General features: G+C 43.5%; 1 protein-coding gene across 3 annotated transcripts in view; it reads right to left on the reverse strand.

Annotated features, from left to right (window-relative positions):
* The window catches only part of smtnb (smoothelin b), a 48,114-nt gene that overhangs the window by 12,531 nt on the left and 20,701 nt on the right, over window positions 1-14,882 (reverse strand). For all 3 annotated transcript variants that reach the window (XM_044372254.1, XM_044372247.1, XM_044372260.1), the window contains exons 6-10: window positions 12,133-12,235; window positions 7,833-8,539; window positions 6,710-6,761; window positions 4,976-5,587; window positions 2,527-2,600 (exon numbers count right to left, since the gene is read on the reverse strand). In XM_044372254.1, the coding sequence (XP_044228189.1) occupies window positions 2,527-2,600; window positions 4,976-5,587; window positions 6,710-6,761; window positions 7,833-8,539; window positions 12,133-12,235 (1,548 nt within the window). The remainder of the gene's footprint in view (window positions 1-2,526; window positions 2,601-4,975; window positions 5,588-6,709; window positions 6,762-7,832; window positions 8,540-12,132; window positions 12,236-14,882) is intronic.

The following is a 14,882-nucleotide window of genomic DNA, read 5'->3' on the forward strand; positions in this document are numbered from 1 at the left end:
TGGGTTCCTTATCCCTCTGACAGTGAGACAATCTGTCACTGACTGTATGCCTGTGTGTCCGTGTTCACGCAGCAGCACTTTACCAGTGTGACCCGTGGCCCAGTGGTGGTCTCTATGGCTACAGGAAAGAGAGTGACTATGCTGTCATCACCCTGGTTATAAAGCAAAGGCATTATTTATATTTGTGTTCAAGGCCGACGCAGCGGTCGGCATGGACGGACAGCTGAGATGAGCAGGAGCAGCTGCGATCATTTGGACCAGGAGGCATCAATAATCAGCAGCCGCTGTCACATGTCTGAAGAGTTCTCTCATCACTACCCTGAAAAACCACAAGCAGTCTGACCTCAATATTAATTTAATCCCTCTCAGTCTTGCTTTTATAATAAATAACAAGGGATTTAGTAACATTTATCCTTTGATTTGGAATCCTAACACTGTGTATTTCATCTAAACATTTCTCTCTGTTGACTCTTCAATAAATGTAATTTAGAGGCAATCTGCTGCCAGAGCTGATGATATCAGCATCAACATGTTTTATTGGAATTGAAAAAACACATCTAAGGAAAAAGTGGAGGTTGCGAGTACTGAGGCTAGACCACCAAGGAGAAGCCTAGACCACCCAAACAGATCAAGAGTCCCAGACAAGGACTACTGTGGTCAATAAACAACAACAATTAACAGTAATAATAAACACAAAGGAGGTTATTACAGCTCATCTGCACGATCTTCTTGCTATAATGAAATGTGAAAATGGAATTTTGATAACAATATTAAGGCTCCCCCTCTCACACAACCTTGAACTTCGACTAAACCAGGGAAAGTCAAGCGAACAGGTGGTCTTCTGGATCAGTCTGAAGGTAACCCAGTCGCCTCCTCCCTGGTTGAGACTAACCAACAGTGTCTGCAGACTGCTGCTGTTTTTACAATCTCATTAGCCAAGTCACTCAGGCTCAGCGTTTGTGTGGTAAAAACTTGAGCAAGTCTGGCAGATCGGCTGAAAGATCAGCTCTGACAAGTCAACAGACTTACTTATCGTCATAGCCTTGTGATTTATCAATGAAGGCATTCATGTTAAGACTATACAATGATGATGCAGTTGTTCGGATAACAATGTATGTGTTGCAGAGCCTAGTGGTGCTAGCGTGAGGTCATGCCCGCTGTGCTACATTTTGCAGCCAGTGTTAAGGTCTATGGCTTAACCCTCAACCCCAGTTATGAATAACAACACAGTTAGCCGCATAGTAACAATTTAAGGTTTTAACTAATGATTGGTGAGTGATACATGAAGCAGGCTGTAATCTAGACTGTGCTGGTGGGGTTGCTGCTGTAAACAGTGAGAGGTCCTGGGAAGCAAAGAAACCATTTAACATGGAAAAAAAAAATCGTATTTTGCTGCACATATCTTTACCATAATTTAAAATAAAACATTTTAAATACTATCAAGACGTTACCTGGAAGTTGAAATAGCACTTGGCTCAGTCAAGTATAAACCTTATCTGCTGCAGAATCTTTGTCCTCTTCCTGCAAAATCTCTTTTCTACATAAAAGACTCCTGTGGCGTCTTAGTTTATACCTGCCCCTGTGTTTGTGTGTCTCAGTGAGGACCTAACTGATGGAAACAGCCCCATTCCAACACCTTAAATCCACCCAGCAGCCACATGGAGCCTCCTCCCAGCCCTAATTAACCGGCTCCCTGATCCCGTAACCAGATTACCTCTGCGCTCTGCACAGGGGGTGGAATACACAGCCATTAAAGAGTAAACAGGACACAACTTCTCCTCTCTTCACCCTCTCAATCCTCCCCACTCTCCATTCATGAAGATACTTCCTTTCATGGAGGACTGAGGAGGTTAAGGAATGAGGCAAAGGGGAGTTTAGCCATTCTTCCAAAGCTAAGAGGTCACTGTTAGAGTTGGGGGGGGATTGATTTGTACTCCCTGCTCATTCTGACAGTCACTTTCTTGCACCATTCTCAGCCAATCAGGGCACGCAGCAGAGTTGTATCTTCAGGCTTTACCCCCCCCCCCCAGATAAGACGTGATGAAGAACTTGTGACAACATGTGTTTTAATGCAGCTGGACAGTAATCAGTGTAGATGAAGACAGACAGGTGTGATTTAGGAAATATTTCCCAGATAAATCTCCATGGGCACTGCTTGCCGAGAGAAAAGGAGGAATGCCCGGAGCACCTCCCCTCTCCCCCTCTCTCTCTCCTTTACATACCCTACAAGGACAGATGTGACTGGCTACCCACTCTGTGTTTGTTAAACACTGTTCTTCCCTCCTTTCCCTCTTTTCCTCTCACTCTGTCTTTCGCTGTCCCAGCTCACTTGTTTTTCAGGCCTTTATAGGCGATTGCTGTGACAGGGACGCAGCAAAAACACAGAGGAATTCAATTGAAAACAAAGCATTAGTCTTTTAATTTAAGGCCCATGAAACATGTTTATTAACGAGTTCTGACAAATTCTGTGGAGCTTCAGTGTTTTGATCATTTCTGCAAAGAATACTTTCCAGAGCCAGACAGTACCTTGATGGAGGATCCAGAGGAGAGGCTGGATGAAGAAATCTTGAACGGCGTTGCTCTGAGGCCAAGGGTCAGCTCTGAAACGGACACAGAAAAGACAGATTTACACAGATGTAAAACAGAGAATAAAACACATTAAATTCAGGTGGATTTAGTCAACAGTTGGGAAAGATGAAGATAAAACTCCAGAGGCCCAAGAAAGGCCATCCATATGCATCTTTACAGCTGAGATATGTGCACGGTCCTGCACTGTGATGGTGGTAGCCATTAGTCAGTTGTGTAAGCTGCCACAGTATCATAAACAACATGGACACATGTCTAATGTGAGAGACAAGAAAATGTATATGATGCCACCTTTAACATAAACAGCCCTCATCACCTCCATGAGTATGTACATGCATTCCCATGTGACCTGCTTCCTCCTCTTCCCCGCACTTACACACATGGACAAAAGCTATATCATAAAATACAGGATTGATGCGCACCAGTGCAGCACAGTATACATTTAAGACTCTGTAGGTACTTTTGAGGGAAACCGGAGACACAATCATAGCCTGCTCTCAGTCAGTGGGAGACAGTCAGGTTCCCAAAAAAGGAGCCCAAAACCATTAAAGCAAATTGAGCCGAAAAGAATCTGTGTGACCCTCGTGAAGGAGCACAGTGGGGCTGCCAGAGTGTGTCCTAATGGGGCGGGGGAGGCGGGGGAGGCGGTGTAGGAGGTGAAGAGGCTGTAACAGAATCACACAGGTCCAGCTAAAGTCTTAAATAAATTGTTTGGGTTGTAGGTCCCAGTTGTTGGGAAGAGCTAAAACCTAAGACATCTTGTTTGGACAGACTGTAACATCAGCTGTAGCAGCTTTGCTTCTGAAATGGACCGAGATTCACGTTTCTCACATTTTTTGTTTCATGCATCAATGAATCCCTGCTTGTACTGATTGTATGTACTGATAGTACAGTGTACACATGACATTACAGGAACTTTGTGTTTTTGAGAGAATGACCTGCTGCTCAATGTGCCTAAGAGAGAATACAGAAAGTCAGATCATCTATGTATCTCGATTGAACACTTGATGCGGTTATCTATATAGTAGTATTTAAATGTTATTTAAATGAAATACTAGTACCTCAATACAACTGAAATACCCACATATTATTGTTATAACTATTTCAGGTGAGTAGTCCTGTTTTCATCTCCTGCATCATCATATCATTTTATTTTCTGCAAAGTCTTTCATCATCCACCACAAGAACTTCTTAGCAAAGAAGAAATAGTCTTGTTGTTTTGTTTTTATATTATTATTTCCAAAAGTTACATATATACTGCATATCACTTAAGTCTGCATTCCGTATATTCTCTCAGTTTAGAGACATTACATATTATCTGGCAGATGCAAAAGAAACTCACATGTTTTTCCGCAAATACATACAGTACATTAGGAGCACTTTGGGGTTCAGTGTCTCGCTCAAGGAAACTTCAAGACGTGGATGAGAGGAGCTTGAGAATCGAATCCCCTGCCTAACAATTACTGGCTCTACCAATTGTCGGGTATTACCATTCAACATTGTATATCCTTAGTGTTAGCACGGAGAAGCAGGGCAAGAAATCAACGAGGTAAATGTGAGTAGATTTACTGTATAGAAGATGGTACAGAGAGACAGGAAACATGAGAGCTAACATGGAACAATATATGTGTTTGTAGTTCAATTCAAAGCAAGGATGTCACAGTAACATCCAGCGCCAGAGATCACCCCTGACCCAAGTAAGATGCAAGTAAGAAAGTGTCTTACCTGCATCTTACATAATTTTTACAGCATGTTTCAAACAAAACACTGCGTTAACAGGCTTATTCAATTGTACTATTATACAGTAACACTATTCAGTCTGGCCTGAGACAGCCAACTGTTGTTTCCATTGTCCTGATATACTCTCCGCTGTTGACTACTGCTGACCTCGCCCCCTCCACACTGCAGCAACCTGCCCACTCCATAACAAATACCCTTTACAACAACCATGCTGCTTCATATTCAACCCTAACATCTGTCCCCACCACGCTTTGCTTGGTTGTGCATAGCCTTTGTAATCATCCCACCACTTGTGACCGATTCCTTGGTGCCGGTCGCCTCCCACAGCGACTGGGATTCCAGTGTGATCTAATGGTTGATACTGATATTATAGCAAAGACATACAGTAGCTAAACTAAGATTCATAACTGCTAAAACACAGTGGATATACATACATACATTGACCTTTTATGGTCAATATAATGAAGTTTCACCTAAAAAGCGTGGTGCATTAAGAGGTTAAACTCAAAAAAAACACAAGAAACAGTTTCACGTTCAAAACCTCACTTAAAACATCACAACATATTGATCATACTAAGCAGGTTATTTGAGCAGGTTGAGTGAGCTACAGTACGACTGCTTCCTGTTGCTAAGAGGTCGATGCTCCTACCTGCTCTCTGCCCCAGAGCATTAGTGGTGATGCGTGGGGTCATGTTGGTGATGGGTACAATGTTGGTCCTGGCGGAGGATGTGGAGGAGGTGGTGGTGGTGCGCCCATCCTTGATCTCGATGGTGAGGAAAGTCTTCATGTCCAGGTCTGCCTCTCCCTGAGTGACCTGCTGTCCAGCTGCTCTCCCTGGGGTCCTGTCTTCCTTTGAGTTGCTGGAGGCGTGCACATCCTTTTCAGCTGGATGCCTTGTCCCGCCCATGGAGTTCTGGGATAGGCTGACTGAAGACAGAGGTTTGTTAGCCACACCTCTTGGCTGAGGCGTGGCCTGACTCTGGGATGCGCTTCCAGAGGTGTGAGATGTGGAGTCCACACGTGGCCTTGCTGGCCTGTCTCCAGATGTGCTGAGGGATGCTGCTGTGTGTGTGAACAGCTCAGTAGCTCTGGAGAGATTTGTCTGGCCACCGCTGCTGGAGGCGGCCCCGTTCCTCAGAGGAGTTTTCTTCAAAGCTGGGACATTTAGGCTCTGACTGGACTCTGTGAACTTGCGCATCCGATCACGTACAGAGTTGGTGCGGTTGAATTGTTCCAATATAACCTCTTTCTTCTCAGGTGCTGTAAAGACATAGTGCAGGAGGGGAGATGAAATCACAGAATAATACTCAAAATAACAAAAAAAGACAGAGCCCAGATCTCTTCCACTATCCAGGCTAAATTTAGCACATTTCTGTCTTTAGTATCTTGCACTCATCCTGCCCGTCTCCTCCTCCACCTCAAAAGCTCTACACAAATCCCATTCCTCTTTTCCTCCTTTCCCCCACTCTCTAGGTTTTTTTCCAGCCTCTTTATTTTACTTGACTTAACCTCCCCCGCTTCACCGTCTTTAAGTTTCTATTTTTTGGACTTTTCAGGACATGTTTCTTCTATTTGTGGATTTTTTGATATTCTCTGATCCTTAATACGTCAGATAATGTGACAAAGCTCATGCTTTGGCACAGAAACTCAAAATGGAAAAAAACACTAGTGATTAGAGGAGATTTTCAATGAGGTCATCCTCAATGGAAAAATAGGATGAGAAAACAGCAGTTTATAGTATAGTGGACACAGCAGAGAGAACTGTCTGGTAGAAAGAGAGAAAACAGTGCATACTATAACAGCTGTCTCTCCTGTGATTGGCCCTATATGGTCTTTGTTTCCACACAATGAAGTCCTACATGCTATGAACCATCTGGTGTGATATTATCACACTGTAAAGTTCTCCAAATGGAGATGAAAAATGCAATGAACAGTCCATAAACAGCACCAAGTAAATCCGTCTCTGGGTAAAGAGTTTGAGAGTTGCAACCAAAAACTGTATATAAAGTCATATACAGTCTCTGGTGGCAACTAATTATCATTTTCATTACTGATTCATGTCTTCATGTTAGTTTTTACAAATAACATATCTATAAAACATAGGTACAGAAAATAGTAAAAAAAAAAAAATGCCTATCACAATTTCCCAGAGCCCAAGGTAACATATTGATATTTCTTTTTTGGTCCAATCAAAAGTCCCAAACCTAATCATCAATCAACAATGATAAAAAAAAACCCTCGCATTTGACAAGCTGGAAACAGAACATTTGCCATTTTTTCTTGATAAATATAAATAATTATCAACATCGTGATTGATAATAATGATGATAATTTTGTGGGTATTGAAAATTCAGCTCTAATATAGCTGGAATAGTTTCTTACCAGCATCCTTCGCCTTGCCATGAGTGACGAGAAGATCACTGCTAACTGTTATCTAAGAGGGGAAAAAACAAAAGAAACATGACAGAATGATCATTAGAGGAAGTAGAGAAGATTAGGGGGTTAACATGCCTGGATTGACAACCACAGAGCTCCAATGCACAGGGCAGCAATGCACATTCATGAGGGCTAGATTCGACATGCATGGCTTTGATGACAACTACACACACACACGCACAATCCTAAATACAGAATCGACGGGTGGTGTTTTCATTATGTAACATTTGTGTTTGGAGTAAAGCAGTGGGCCTCTGTTCTTTTTTTGGCAACGGGGCCATGATGGGCCCCAGAGTGTTTACATTACTTTCAGGAGACTGAGCATCAGTGCATATTCACGCTAACAATAAAAGAAATCCGGGGCCAGCCTTGGGTAAACACATTTAAAGGAACGACACGATGGCGTCATGGTGCCCTGGACCCACAAGATGGGAACTATTGCTTAACAGTGAGTGCAGTAACAGCACCTCTGTGTGTGTTTGTGTACTCTGTGCTCTGGGATGAAGAGAGACAGAGCCTCTGGCCCGTAACACTGAGTATCCTTCTCTGACAGTAGGTGAGGATAACATGCCGCTGAGGCGAAGCAGAGACACCCAGGTGCACAGTTTGTTTGTGTCGCCAAGTAACAAGAACTAAACAGCACCTAACACGAGTTCAGCATGGTGTGTTTATGGATGCTGATGTGACCTGTGTGTCAGAGAAGAAATGAAGTGTCACGGTGTCTTGTCAAGGGAAGACAGAGAGAAAGAGAGAGACTGGATTGTAGGTGCACGTGACTGGTGCTATGTGGCTCAACACCCCCCTCTAGTGGTGCAGTTTTGATAAACACTCTGTGTTGTTGCTATTCACATACAGATGAGTAGCAGATTAAAAGAAAAACAAATGAATGAGCTTTAATGTTTAATAAAGGTGTTTCATTTGGTTGAGATATGGTCAAACCTTGATCATATTCATACTCAAAACCATTCAGTGACCCCTCATGCCCTGTGTTTGTTACGTTTCACTGCTCATTTATTCAAGTTTTTCATGAATTTGTCACATCAAGCCCCAAAGGCAACAGCTACTCTACCTTTTCTTTCAGGATGTCGGTTTTTCCCTTGGCAGTGCCATTGAGCAGGCTGTTTTCAGTATCTCTGCGAGATAAGACAGCCCCATCCGGCTGATCCTGGTCGGTGATGTGGTCCTGGCTGGACTGAGCCTGGGGGACAGTTGGGCCCTGGCTTCTGCTCTCGCTCTCTGAATCCGTGCTATAAGCTGAGCCACTCATGGCCGCCTCCACTTCCTCCGCTGGAACCCTCTCTTCAGAGGACATACTCACACTTTGGTCGGATGTCCCAGAGTCCGTTCGTTTTCTCGACAACAGCCCAACGCTGTCTGAAGCCCCAGAGCCCAAACGGAGTCTGACACCAGAATCGGAGACATCTGAGCCCAGTCTCTGCCTGACGTGGGACTGGGAGCTGACGCTGCGCTCTGATGCCCCGGAGTCTAGCCGGCTGCGATGAGAGGAACCCTGGCTCCTGTCTGAGGCTCCAGAGTCTAGCCGGGCTCTGTAGGCTGAGCCCACACTCTTCTCTGGGGCCGCAGAATCCAGATTGGACTTAGAAAGCACTGAGCTCACACTGCGGTCTGAAGCTGTAGAGTCTGACCTTTGGCGGTGTGACAGGACCAGGTCAGGCTCTGCTGTCACAGCTTCTCTCTGAGGCTGGATCAGCAGAGGTCCAGAGCCATCATCCTTCGCCAGGTGGTCCAGAACCAACACCATGCCTGAGTTGGAACCTGAAACAGAAAAAAAACTATTGTAAAATTATGCTAAACTATAACCCCCAGTTGTCATTCCTCTAGTTGTTTTCCAACAGTAGTGAACAAAATTGATCAGGGTGTTACTAAATGTGAGTAAAGGAAGCAGCAGGTGGTAAAGTTAGAGATTGAAAAGATGGAAATGAAATACTTCTATGGTCCTGGAGCCTCAAGAGGGGCCTGGCTAGAAAATATCACTCAGGATCACAGAGGAGGCACGTGGAGACATGAGGGGATGTAGGAATTTCCTCCAGACTGGCCTCAGTTCCTGACCGAGATTTGTGAGATTGTGTTGGTGGATGTGCGTAAAGGAGAAGGAGGGGTCATAAGTGGAGAGACGGAGCATGTGGTACAGCCATAGGTGGTAAGCAAGTACAAGAAGTCAAGGAGGAAGTGGGGGTGAAATAGAAACTGGGACAAGTACTTCCCCTCCCCTCCGTCCAAGCGCCCTCACTGCTCCTTCTCTCCTCAGGAAACCGCACTCCAAACAACACAGCAGCGCCCACATCCTCCCCTGTGATAGTCTCTACCTCTAAACACCCCCATCGTCCTTTCAGTGATGGAATATCTGAGGTTGTGTACGTACCGCAGATAAGGAAAACAGAGCAAACCAAGAGTGTATCGGATTCCCGCATCACACGCACACACTGAGGCATGAAAATACTTCAACGTGACCTGTGTTTGCACCAACTATGCAACCAAATAGGGTTCACCAAATATGCACGCTCCTCATTTACAAACCAAATCAAAGAGGGATTCCAGTCGGACCGGAGACAGCCGCAACAATTTTTTCCAATGTTCAGTGAGCCAAGATCAAAGGTGGACATTCACAGCTTCATTTAAAGCAGCTGATCTTTTTCCCCCCTCTTTATTGCATAACACCACCTCCAAAAAAAGATGCTCACTACACTGTCGGCAATCAATTTATAAATTGCAGCATGTTGTTGATTTAACAAACCAGATGATTATGTAATGTGGTCTGAATAGAAGAGGTGATTAAGATACACAATTAGGACAATAAATGGCTGTTATTCTCGCATGTGACACTATGAATAGAGTAGACAGCAGAGGGTACGTCTAATGATGCACTCACTCAGCCCAAACTCAATTACTGCTCAATTGTAGCCGAAGTGAGAGCCAAAACATACGGTTTCTGTTACAAACTCTCACGTTATTGTTTGCGTTTTTGCCATTGGGGAAAACGGTTATGTCCATTGTGTACGTGATTTCTGGGAAAATCCCCACTGCTACTGGATAATGAGAGGCTTTCTTTTTGCTCAAAAATAGCTACAAAAGCATTTCTGCTGCCAGTCAATATATAAAGCACAAACAAAAGGCAAACCAAGGGTTTTCATTATACGTCTTTCACACTGAAGCAATGACCCAAGGACAGTTAACATTTATCATGGCTGTGACAGGGTCAACACAAGTTTTTCAACTTTGCCTGCTGATGACCTGGGCTGAATATCAATTTAATCCTCATCATTGGCCTAACAAGTAGAAAACAGGCCTCTCAGCCATGAAGTCCACTGATCTCACACAAGCTGTTGCTTTTCATAACTATAACAAATATATGCGAAGTTGTAAAAAGAGAGTCTATGCCAGCTGCTCTGTGAAGCTGCACTTAGGTACTGTGATGCTTTTAGCTAAATCTTGACATTTGGATGCTAGAGGAAAATTCAGTGGATAATGACAATCATTGGGATTCATCCTCTGGGACCACGAATGTCTGTACAAAACGTAGATGTTGAGATAATTCACTGGATAAATGAAAAGTTTGATCTGCTGGTGGCACTGGATGAAAAGTGACATGATCACTAAAGTCATTGGGATTAATCCATCATGGACATGTATACCAAATTTTGTGATAATCCATCCAATAGTTATTGACATTTTTCAGTCTGGACCAAAGTGGTGGACTGACATTGCCATCCATAGAGTCATACTACTAATATTGCCACTTTCAATCACAAAGAATGGGAATCCTGCTAAAAAAAATGGTTTACCAGAGACTTATGTGGCACTATAGTTGCAGACCTGGGTCACATGCAAACAACAATAACATGACGTATATCTGTGACTAATGGCTTTGTATAAATGTTAATACATAATATATGCCTGTGTTCAGTAGTCCATGCTGTACATGACTTTGTATGTGAAATTGGCATTACTGTCAAACTTGTTTCTCTCTTTTGGGAAGTCGATGGACACAGCACATTCCACTGAGAGTCTCTGTAAACATTTCATTTCCTAAATCACAGCCTTACAAGTTACAGTTTGCACTAGAATGCAGTATGGCTGGATACATGGTCATTGAGTCAAAGCTTGTAAATATACGCTTTTTTTATCTGCGAGGTGGAGGCATGGGTTTGTGCAATGTTCAAATACCAAAAAGAACCAAAAAGTTAATCTCTTATTTTCCGCCACTTTCACCCTACTAAAAAGACAACCACCCCTTCAAGAACCACCAGCCCACCCTGCCTACACTCTCTCCTATCCCAACCACAAATGTCCTGTTGTCTTTGGTGATTGGTGCCTTCCCCTTCACTTTCCGATGGTGGTCTTTTTTGTTGACCCTAGCTTCACCCTGGTTTAAATTGTAAGGCAGGGATAAGTCAGGAACAGTGGGGAGTTTCTCTGCCACGTCAAGCGGGCCTTAGTTCTGTTCTGGTATCAGCTTTATTTTTAGCAGAGGTGTGGCTGTTGGGTTTCCCTCTGTTGCTTCCCATATCCCCACCACCAACTCCAGGTCCCTGAGAAGGACAATAAGAGCTAAGTCCAGAGCAGACCAGGCCACACAGAATGACATGACTGTGGCCGTCAAACTCAGGCCAAGTTTAAGTCAGCCAGGGCCCGGTTTAAATAAAAGAAAAAAAACACTTCAATCTTCAGCCATGGATGATCAAAGTTAAATTTGGTATGCTATATGCAAAAAATCGTCCAAATAATACTTTGTCTTTTTAAATTGGACAAACCATAGGTAGGTTTATAACAACATTTATGACTCATCAACAATGCGTTTTTGTTGCTTTACAAGCTATTCATGTCAGCTCGGTGGCTGCAAAGTTTCAAATATTCAAGTGAAGGAAGCACATTCATTCCCTCCTGAAGGCCCGCATTCATGCCATTTTATTAATGGCTGGAGTAACGGAGGGGTTAATTAAATTACTTCACACTTAAGAAGCCAGAGTCATTAAGCCAGTGCCTGTAAGTGACCCCAAACAGTTAATAAAGTTAGATAAAGGAGCTTAAAGAGCCTGAGCTAATATGACCTCCTGACCACCACCTCTGGAGAACGACTCCTTTGGCTGACTGTTTTAACAAGCGGTTGAGAGGAAATTGCATCAAATGGGGTGAATGCAGCAACAGGTACACGTAACAGAGGTGGTCAGTGCTGGCTATGAGTTACTACCGCCTAGCCAAACTTGACCTGTAGGTGAATGTTTACAGTATATACAAGCTTTTGTATTTCAGCGATCCCAAGAGTGTGGTAAACATGATCCAGGTGTGAGGGTGTTCTCTAATTTAAAGAGCAGACGCATGCAGTTTGGTGCTAAATGAGTGTTTCTCACCTAGTCTCTGCAGCTCTCTGCTTTGTTGTGTCTGCTGGCCGCGTAACTCCAGGATCTGAGATCTGATATGTTCTTGCTCACTGCGACTCTCCCGCTCTCTCTCCTGTGAGAAAAAAAAAAAAAAAAAAAAAAAAAGAGAGAGAGAGACAAGAATCACATATGTTCAGTGCATTTCAAAACAGCTTCACAGGCATGATGGTCTTTAATTCATCAGCTCTTCAGTTATTTCTTAGAGACAGCAACCTGCCTCTACCAACCCGTTCCTCTGATCAAAACCAGAGTGAAAACATCAGTTCTACAATTGTATGTTTGAGGTCAGCTGGTGATTTCAACAGCCTGGTGTTGGAGGGTTACGGTCAAATACTCCTCAAAGAGAGTCAGCCATGATGAGCAACAAGCTTGGCCAGCTGGAAAAGTAAAGATCTGTTTTATTTTCTCTTGTACAGGCCTGAGAAAGACAGAGACACCCTGAGTGCCAACGTATACACACTTAGTGCACGATTCAATACCTGCTCCTTCGAGATTACAAAAATCAGTATTCTCTGCAGCACTCTGGTCTTTAATCTGTACTGATAGAGGAAAGTCACTGCAGGAGTCAGATCTCAAAGGAGAGGCAGCAGTATTTTGGCATATGGAGAGGAAACGGGAGAGGTGTGGAGGGGGGGATAAGATGTGGATGCCGGCACTACTGTTGGGCCTCCGGTGCCTGACCTTGAGCTACTCCACAGGAGAATCAGCTGCGCAAATAACGCTCCTCCGAGCATGTGCGCACATACACACACACCCAGAAAAATCACTCCCCCACATATTCTTAATCCACAACACTCTTGCAACCTTTTCTATTGAAGGGCAAAACGTTCTCGCGTGTGGAGCTTCAGGTGATATGCATCATTTCTCTACATGAACTGTAGCACAGCATGTAATCTCCTTAAAGGTGTTAGACAAGAATAGTCTGACAAAAAGATTGGGTGGATCCCTAAAAAAACATACAAGACATGATCTTATATACTGAAAATATAATACTTAGACCAGATTTACAACCTACCATTACTTCAAAAAACCTTCTGAAAACACATTCAAAAGCTTTCAAGCGAGCAGTGAAAACACACACACACCCAACTACACAATCACACGCCATCAGTTTGCGGAGTGTAAACAATGTTATCCAAGACAAGAGACCAGTGCCGTTATCAGCAGCAGTGTGAAAATCTTATAAATCACACCTTTGTGTTCTAAAAGGCTTTTAATCAATCCGGTGTGTGATCAGCGCTGACAGAGAATTAAACAGAGAGTCTGCTCGAATTGAAATGAGTGAGAGGCAGAGGTGAGAAAGGATTCGGGGCTTTCTGCTCTGTTGACTGTGACCTTCCCCACCTTGAGCAGATTACAGGGCAAAATGGCTCAATTACACTCAGAGAAAATGTAACCAGACACGAGGCGGTAACACAAACAGGAAAGGTGAATCTCAGATGGTACTGTTCAGGTTAGAGACACACATAGTTAAATGTGTCAAATAATGCACTTTGTTGTTAAAAATCGTCCAGGAGGTCAACACAGAGGTCAATCTGTGTTTGTGAAAGACAAAATGTTTCTTCAAAAAAGGCTAGAAGCCAGAAAAGCTAGAAAATTGAAATACTACACATGACATTATGGCAGTATAGATCTACATGCTCCGGTGTCATTTTTCCCACACCGTTCACTTTTTTTCCATATGGAGCAAACCTAAGTGGCAGATTCTGGGGCAAAAAAATCTTAAGCTACTGTTTCTAGTAGAGCTGCAATGATTAGCTGATTAATCAATTAGTCGATAGACAGAAAATTCATCAGCAACTATCTTGATAATTGAAAAAAACTTGCTGGTTGCAGCTTCTCAAAAGGATTTGAAGCCGCTCTGTGTCATACATGATAGTAAAGTGACCATCTTTCAATTTTGGGCTCTTGATCAGATAAAAAAGAAATTATAAATCAGGCATTTTTCACTATTTTCTGACATTTTATAAACCAGATGTTTCATTGAGAAAATAATTGGCAGATTAATCGATAATGACAATAATCATTGGCTGAAGCCCTAATTCCTAGCTTTTCAAGACAATGGTAAATGTTCAATGGACAGAAGCACCTCGGCGGAAAGCTGAAAATCTGTGGAATGCTCCTTTAATGACTCATTACAGTCTGATGGGTTTGGAAGGACACAAACTGGTTTTTGCAGCAACACAAAAGACTGAAGCCACCACAGAGTAATAATGCGAGAGGTCACACACAAAGGGCACCTCTTCTGAGTGGAGTTACTCAATCAAAGAGTCACAGGGGGAGATAATTGTGTTTGAGCCATAAACACAATTAGAGAGAACGAGTCTTTCCTCACCCGCCCTCCTCCCCTCTCTCCCTCCTCTCCAGCCTCGATCAGGAGTCAGACAGACAGCCATCATTTCACAGCTCCCACCAAACCACAGGGAACATATTTCTCACAGACAGCGAGGCAGAGGGGAAAAAAAGAAAAAAAAGAAAAAGGAGAAGATAAAGTGGAACTGAAGACTCGGACCAGAGCTCAGGACCCGCTGCCAGCCACTATGCTGTCATTAGCGGCTTTACTCTGGCCCTGACAGCCCAGACCTGACAGAGTGGAACCAACACTGACACCCTCCCACTCCAACGCTCCTCCGAACCACTCATCCCATCTGGCCTCAGGAGCCTGTTTGTGTCAAGACTATAACTGCAAAAGGTTTCATATCCTTACACACAAAAACAAC

This window comes from Thunnus albacares, chromosome 2, assembly GCF_914725855.1.
Source record: "Thunnus albacares chromosome 2, fThuAlb1.1, whole genome shotgun sequence".
Classification (NCBI taxonomy): Eukaryota; Metazoa; Chordata; class Actinopteri; order Scombriformes; family Scombridae; genus Thunnus; species Thunnus albacares.